Raw genomic sequence first — 8,656 nt, forward strand, 5'->3', positions numbered from 1 at the left:
GGGATTATATGGATATAATTAATTCATTTTGTTCCATTTTGGTAAACAGGAACATGGAAAAAAGAAAGAAAAGTTAACTGAAACAGATCCTGAGTACTTTTTTTTCCCAAAAGTATGGCAAAAGGTAAAACTTAATATGGCGTAAGGAACCATTATTGAGCTACAAAAAGAAACCAGATATCAAGTAAACAGAAGTAGCGATTAGAGATATAAGACTTATAAGAGAGTCAAATAATACGATGCTTTGCTAGTTGCTATTTACAAAACAAAATCTGTAGAAACCAAACCATCGGATCGAATCACCACATCCACATACAACTGCAAAAAATAAATAAACATGATTAAAAATAAATAACGATTTTTCCTTAAATCAATGTTGATATGTTTTTTTTTTTTTTTTCAGATGAAAAGTTTACTGACCTTGAGATTGAGAGTCCGGGAGGGCGCCTGGAGAAACTTTTATTGCAGTTAAGAAATGATTCCAAATTCCAAAAGCTTTCGAGACAAAATGTACAAAATTCAGTTAATAGTTTGAAATGAAAAGCTTCATGTTCATGACAAATCAAACGATCCTTGTCCTTCACTGATAGCATACACCAGTTGCTTGTACATAATTTCCTGTAGTAATCACTTGTTAGTTGCTACCCACACCCAAAATTACAAAACTGCCCTCATTTATTTTTGGACTAAATACAACCAACCTACTTTCATTTAATTGTTTATTATACCTTGGTGGAATAAGCAGGAAGCTTCAAGTAATTAGCACATGTCATGACACTTGGCAAGTCATCATCTGCAGATTCCGACGCGCCACCCGCACTGGATGTCACACTACTGCTTGTTGAAGAGTGCTGAGCAACACACAAACAACATTTTATAACCATTTATTTTAAAATTATTAATTAATAAAAAAGACATAATACACAAAGTCAACATATATATGATATACCTTTCTCACAATGGTCAACTTAGGATTCAAAATTGCCAAACCACCGGGAGGAAGCCGAGGTGCACCAGTGACAAATTGACAAAATGCCCTTTGCTGTTCGGGAGTGAACTCTCCCATTATCTCAAGCAACTAAACAGTTGTGAAAAAACAAATAGTAAGTTTTTTTTTAATGATAATGTGAATTATATGAAATGAATGGAATTTAAATTGTATGGAAATTTGACTTACGTTGACTATTGCAGGGCTCTTGGAAGTATATCCGTGATCGAATTTTATGTGGTCCACAAGTTTGTCAGCCTGCGGTTTTGTAAGAAAATTGAAACAAAAAAAATAATTAATTATATATTTCACAATAATTGGATAAAAAGTATTTAATTATAAGTAAACAAATTTACCTCCCACAACTCTCGTTGGCCACAAAGTAAATGATCTAATTCATTTGGGGTGAATATTTGCAAAGCCGAAATGTCAAAGACCTGGTGAATGAGCAAAAAATACACATTAGTTGAAATTTATTTAAATCAATTTATGAAAAGATGTCTCAGGAAAACGGGTTATGTGAAAAGACATTATATTGCATCTATAACAATATAACTGTAACGTATTGTCATCAATATGTAAGAAAAACGAGCATATGAAAAATCATCATTTCTTTTATACACGAGACTTCAAGAAGCAACATGAAGTTAAAAATATAAAAAAGAAATATGACCTGATTGAAACCGGCTCTGAATGCTTCCATTTGTCTTGTGATACCTGTCTTGACAGTAGCAGCAACTACAAGGGAAATGTACTCTTCCAAATTGTCTATGCTGACCTGTCATTCCCAAAAAAGAATCATATGAATTATGAATATACACAGCAACCTTATCAACAAATGCTAGAAGGAAAAAAAAATTGAAAGGTAAAAGGATGAGTAAATACATCTTCGTTGCCAGGTTTCAAAATGTAATCAGGAAATCCAGGAAGTGTGAAGTCCAAACAAAGATCTTCAACAGGAGCACCTCGGAAATTTAAGTCAAGTATTGCATTGCAGTCATGCCTAGGTGTTGACTCCAGGTATTTTTTCCGACAAACAATCGCTTGCAATTCTTGCAATGTCTTCCCAAGTTCAGCATCAAAAGAAGAAACATCATGTAAATCAAGCTCCTACAATGAAAAATTAAGAAAAGGCACATAAGTCAATTCATCCAAGACAACAAAACAGAAAAAAAAAAAAAAAAAAAAAAAAAAAAAAAAAAAAGTGGAGTCAATAGTTCATTAACAATCAACTTACTTGTCCAAGAACAAGCTTGTAGAAAGCAGTAGAAAGAGGCATGTCCAAAAGCCTCCCATCTTGAAGAGCTTTCGCCATTACACAACCAAAAAGCCAGAAATGCTCAATCACTTTACCATCACAAGAAGATTCAACCCAAGGGCGTGGGAACAACCCAAGAGGTGAAATTACAATATCGCCCAAATCATCTTTCTTCTCTTCAACTTCAACTTCCATTGCTACACTCCCGTCACCCGAGTTATTACATCTCCACATCTTCAACCCCGTTCTTTGCAAATCATGACTCAAAAGCGTATAAAACTCCAAAGTGGGACCCAACCCAGTCCCAACCTCACCAAAATACTCCACTTCCAAAACCGCCTTTTGGCTCGAATACATCTCCATTACTTTCGCAGCAGATTCCAATATTCTATTCCGGGAAACCCGCACTTTCTGGCGTGACAATCGCCTGACCCGTAACTCCCGCTCGGTAGTCGACCCGTGCCCGTCTGCCCCCTGTTGCTGGAGCCGATGTAGGGCCCGCGACAACCCGAAAGCAGTGGAATAAAAATACTGTCTTCTTGTTTCAAATGGAAACAAGAAAGGACATGCTTTTGTTAACTGATAACACCATGAAGGAAGGCTACCACTGCAAAGAGCGAGCACATCTTGAATTTGTCGGGATAATTTCGAGGTTAATTTAGAGTTCACAAACTCGTCAGATAAAACTCGAACGCCAGGGGTAAATATGTCATTTACACTTGAAATTTTTCCTTCCGAGAATTGATCGATTACTGTTTCGATACGTAAACGTGGTGCGAGCTGATTTAAACCTTCTAATACGCGAAGCAGAGAGAGAATATTGTAAGTGGGGTTATCTTTTTCCATGTCGCAAGGGAGTTCGCCTTGGAGGATGCTATCTAAGAGAGACATTTGACATGTGGACCCCGGTTTTGTTAAATTTGTTGTTTTTTGTGAGTTTATATCGGCTTTTTGGTAGGTGATTGTGTAGATATCGTTCCATAGTTTGCTTCCATCGGTGTTGTATTGATCATTGTCGCCTTCATCTAACACAAGCTGTTGTTGGATGGCTTGATAGATTGTTAAATGTCGGTTGAGTTGTTTACCATTTGAGGAGAAGCTTAACCGGGGGGTGCTGTGGTTATGGCGGTCTCTGCCGCCACCGCTGCCGCCCCTAACCGCCCTAGCGTTGGCAGATGCAAGCCCGGCCATGGCGGCTGCTGCAAATGACATTGAGCCCCTTGAGCTGAATGAAGTCGGACCACGATAGTCAGTTGAGTCAGAGCCACGAGCCGGGGTTGATCGGCTCTTTGTGTGGCTGTCGCTGGTTGTGGGACCCGCGAGGGTGGTGTTGTCAGTGGAGTCGGTTAGTTTGACATCGTGGACATATGGCATGTAAACTGGAAGTGAATCGTCTCTTAGCACCTATGAAAATGGGAAGAAGGAAAATCGTATGTAAAAAGTTGTATTTGTGAAAGATTATAAAAAGTTATCAATGAGTCTTCTTTGTATGTCTGTAGGAAACAAATGAATGAAAGTAGAATGATATAATAAACAAGTGAACAGAAATAAGGGTATGAGTCTGACAACATACATCATCATGATCATCATCATCGTCATCTTCTGATATTTCATCATCTTCAATCACCAATGCATCATCAATATCAACAGGTGATATATCTACATCCTCATCCTACAGTGCACACATAAGTAATCAAAATATATATGAGAACAAAAGTTTTTTATAGAAAAATTAAAGAGCACTTTAGCACATAAAGAGCATACCTCAGAAGAAGATTCATCATCCACAGACTTCATCGAAGTGTCTTTATCAGAAGCAGCTCTTCTTCTAGAAGCATTTCTTGTATGTGGTCCTCCTCTCCCCTCATCTTGACTTGGCTTCAACACAGCCTTCCCCTTTCCCTTTGAAGAACTTGCATTTTTCTCTTGTGGGGTATCCTTTTCACCTGAATTCCCTATACTAATCGCTGACCTGGACCTTGTTGACTGACGCCGTGTACCCGAAGCAGGAGTAGAAGAAGAAGGCGACGAACCACCACCACCACCGCCACCGCTGCCACCACCTGCCGCCATGGTTCCAGACTCCGAGTTCCCAACAGAAGTACAAGGCTTATTATGGCTAGATTCACTACGTTGCACCCTAGGCCAAAGAAAGTCTTCAACAGCAACCAAACTTGCTAAAGGGTCAATTAAAAGAACATTTGAGGAATAATCACGAAGTGATTTTTCACCATGTGATCTTACAAGCCGAAGTTTGAACGGACGAGATGAAGCGGATAAACCAGATGAAAGACGTGCACTTGTAGAGGATCGAGAGTTGTGAGTCAACACTACAGGAAACCTTTCTAACGAAGTCAATGCATTTTGAAGCTTTTGAACTAAAACGCTCATAGGAACTAAATTTGATTCATTGTAGACACTTGAAAACGCAATTGATATAAAAGATTTGTATCTTTTAATAGCTAGTTGACGTAACTTTGGTAGATTCGCTTCTGACACTGACACCCTTTCTTTTGAGAAGCTTCCACAAGTTAAGTAGTTAAGTAAAGCATCCACAACACCACTTCCTATGAACTCAAATGTTGAAACACTGTCTCTTTTGGTTAACTCTGATAACATAAAGGTTACCACTCTTAACAAATTATCTTCCTTAGTGGGTGAAAAATCAAGAAACCGAGGTGATGTGGAAGCTTTTGACTTTCCTTTTGACTTTGACTTATGGTCGTCAGATAAAGCAACTAACTTTGAGCAAAGATTCTTTAAATGTAGAAGATCATCTGTAATCCCAGCTTCAGGAGCTCCAGGGATTGAAGGGAAGAATTTATCTTTGAAAGCTTTTGCACTTGTACTCACTGATACCCGGAGATTGGAATTGAGTGTGGGAGCCTCTAGGGAACTTGGAGGTGAGCCCTCGGTTTTGGGATCTTCGGGGTCCACATTGGGTGGTCCAAGGCGGCGGCGATAGCGTCTTGAACGTGATGATCCAGGGGTAGAATCGGTATAATTATTTGATGATGATTGGGAAAGAGGATTGGTGGATGGACCAGATAAAATGAGTGTGTCTATAGCATGAACTACACCTTCTCTCACAAAAAGTTTGGAGAAAGTTTCCGGAAGCTTTTCCATTAGGATTTCTGCAATTTGAAGTGAAGGCAATAGAACTTGTGGATCTTTCCATGCCAAAACGCCTGCTAGGAAACTAGTGATAATAGCATATAACATCAGGGGTCTGGTATGATGGAATTCAATGAGAAAGGAATGAAAACTTATATACCTTGATATATTTGTAACACCAAGTAGAGATTGGATCATATCTGATGTGCTGAAGTACATCAATTTCCCAATAACTGATAGACATTTATGTCGCACAGGTGTATTCACACTTGACCCATATATCTACAAGACAAAAAAAAAAAGTCCATTTTAAACTTTAAAGTAGGTTTGCTAAAATGAGTTATAATTAAGAGTTTCCATTAAAACTAACCTGAATGAGAACAGGAAGAAGGTCCATTCCAAATTGCAGCAAAAGGCCAGGTTGATCAGTCAATAACTTTTCTTTTTCTGGTGCACCACCACTTGTTTCTTCTTGCTTTCCAGGTGACTTTCTTATAAGAGACCCTTTGACAAATAAGGTAGAGCTGGAAGGAAGAGATATGGTTCCTTGAGGCAATGGAGGAAGAAGCTCATTTGTCAAATTCACAATCTCAAATATCTGCACGAAAAAAAAAATCAAACAGATTGGTTACAAATTTTTCGATTATTAAAATTATACGGAGTCAGGGAAAATCTGTAAAAGTTTATAAGCATGGAGAAGGAGAAAAAGAAATATAAATAAGCATTAAGAATTACCTGTTCAGGTGGCCTACTCAAAGCAGGGGATACATACATGCTTGCAGCATGACCAGAGCCTGATAATATATCTTTAAGAATGCCACTAATCCCAAGAAGCAACAATGTTTTTGATCCTAAAGGAGACCCACTTGCACATGCGGATAACAATCGAATTAATCCCTGAAAAATCTTTTTGTTAGGTAATGCAACCTCCAAAAGCTATGTGCTTTTTCCAAAATAAAGTCATCAATATACCGTATATGTAGATGGACTGAGAGATGCCTGTCCACCTCCAGCACTACTGGTTGAAATGAGGGAGGCAGCTTGTGTAACTAATCCATGGTTGCATAGCTCATCTAGTTTATCAGGAGATGCTGCAAATGCTTCTACAATTCGAGTCAAACAAACGGATGCATGCTCCAAAACCTACAAAGAGAGTATTGTTTCAAAAAACAATCAGAAACATATAAAAGTTCATTAATTTTTTTATTCTTGGAATCAAAGAACTCACCTTTGCATCATGATATTGAAGAAGGTTTGTCAATAGAGGAACGGCTTCCATGACAAAATCAGCTGCATCAGATGGAAGTTTCTTGCAGATATTTGCAGCAGTAGAAAGTGCTACTCGCTGAAAGATAAAATGAGATTATGGAAAAAGGGATAATATTATATATGCTTAAAAGTTAAAACTATATCATGATTAAGCAACATACCTGGACTCCTGTAGAGAAGAAGTCAAGATACGACAGTACTGCCATTAGTGCACCTGCCCTCAAGCATGCAGTTGGATGCTCCTGAGAGATCTTCTTAAGAGCTTGCAAGGACTGTTGTGAAAGCAATTCCATTGAAGATAAGATTAGTCTGAATCCACAAGTGAAGTGATATAAACATTTAGGAAGTAAGATTGCACACCTGTTCAGCCAAGTCCATGTACTCGATTGTAAGCAATCTAGCAACAAAGCAAGAAACAGCACCATAATGCACAACTGCTGGGCATGAAGAAGGTAGCACATCACATAAATGTGTGAGTGCTCTAGCTGCAAGTAACATGATATCGGGATTGCTTTCATGGTTAAGCAACCCAACAAGAACAGGCACAAAAGAATCAACGGAGAAAGTACTTAGAGAATCCTCAGTGCCAATAGAAAGCATGTCACATAACTGTGTCAACGCCTCAACTTGCTTTCCTTCTTCCCCATCAGCACGCAAGCCTGAAAGAATTTTCTTTAGTCGTCCACTCTGGTGAGATGATGAAGCGGATGCCATTGCTGATGACGGAAGCAGATCATCTAACCCTGCACCCAGTTTCCTCAATAAGCCTTGAAGTGCACTACTAGCAGAAGTCAAATTCTGATGTAAAATCCCCACGCCGCCACCATCACTGTCATTGTCATCGTCGTCGTCATCTTCATCATCAACTCCCCCGCGGTCTTTATTAAATCCTAAAATGTTGTCTCTGTTGTTATCTCTATCTCTATCCCTAACCCTAATTTCATTCTCTTTCTCTTTGCCTTTATTCAAATTATCTTTATCCAGTCCCGCATTCGGATTATTTATGTTCTTTCCACTACGACGGCCGCGGGCTAACCCAGAGCCTGACGGTTCATTAATGTTAGTATCCATGTTAGAAGCGCGTGAGCGAGTACAAACGGATTGCGCAACGACGTTGGAAGGTGTAGCAGCGGCGGCGGGGGATGTAGTGGAAGAGAGACGAGTGCGTTTGTTGGAACGAGTGGCAGGACCGCCGGACGATGAAGAAGAAGGGGCTGATGAGGTGGCCTCCGCCCTCTTCCGGCTACGAGTTTCCATACAAAACCCCAAACCCACCTTTCGGAATCAACGATCAACGACGATCGATGAAATAATAAATCCTTATCATCATCGTCCTCGTAGTCTAAGAATCTTACAAACAATACTTCAATTTATCCTGCGAAAAAGGTCCAATTTGGACCAAATCTGACAAACCCTAGAAAAATCAATCACGGGAATTATTGTTTATTTACTTGGTGTAAACCGATTGATTGCAAAGAGACGCATGCGTATGATGAATTTAGGAGTGTACCGACATCAATTTTATGATGAGGAAGGTATAATCAATTCATAAAGGAAAACCCTAATTTATGTATATAGCCCCTTTCCTTGAAATAGTACATTTGTACATGTTTTATGTTCATGTGTTAAAAAGTCCTTTTCTTTTCCTTCGTTTCTTTCTTGATTTGGAAACAATCAAATTTCGTATTAAAATTAAGAAAATTACATTTTTTTTTTCTCTTGAGTTTAGCTTTTTTATGTTTTGATTTTGAAAATTACAATTTATCCTCATTTCATCAAATAATCTTTACTTTTATTTCCTAAAAAAATAAAATTAATGATATTCACATGTCATTATTCTATAAAAATAAAAATAAAAACAAAATATAAAAAGATATTTAATTTTTTTATAATAATTTTGCATTGTTGGAAAAAAAAAATAATAACTATATACCCATTTTATCTATTTTTATATATATTGACAATTTAAATCATTATTATATTACATTTGGTCCCACTATAAACCTCTCACCCCTCTCATTTTTTAA

At 38.1% G+C, this 8,656-nt stretch overlaps 1 protein-coding gene across 1 annotated transcript; it reads right to left on the reverse strand.

Annotated features, from left to right (window-relative positions):
• Window positions 1-73: 73 nt before the first annotated feature.
• On the reverse strand, window positions 74-8,222 carry LOC111915285 (E3 ubiquitin-protein ligase UPL3). The gene is made up of 18 exons (XM_023910955.3): window positions 6,990-8,222; window positions 6,791-6,901; window positions 6,589-6,705; window positions 6,333-6,503; window positions 6,096-6,257; window positions 5,731-5,958; window positions 5,521-5,642; window positions 4,011-5,445; window positions 3,820-3,918; window positions 2,226-3,650; window positions 1,874-2,098; window positions 1,662-1,766; window positions 1,345-1,425; window positions 1,178-1,246; window positions 950-1,078; window positions 729-851; window positions 421-618; window positions 74-318 (listed from the first exon to the last, which is right to left on the reverse strand). Exons 1-17 carry the CDS (start codon window positions 7,884-7,886, stop codon window positions 553-555), a joined length of 5,565 nt encoding a protein of 1,854 aa, XP_023766723.1. The 5' UTR covers window positions 7,887-8,222; the 3' UTR covers window positions 74-318; window positions 421-552.
• Between the last annotated feature and the right edge of the window lie 434 nt (window positions 8,223-8,656).

Source organism: Lactuca sativa, chromosome 8 (genome assembly GCF_002870075.4).
Source record: "Lactuca sativa cultivar Salinas chromosome 8, Lsat_Salinas_v11, whole genome shotgun sequence".
NCBI classification, from domain to species: Eukaryota; Viridiplantae; Streptophyta; class Magnoliopsida; order Asterales; family Asteraceae; genus Lactuca; species Lactuca sativa.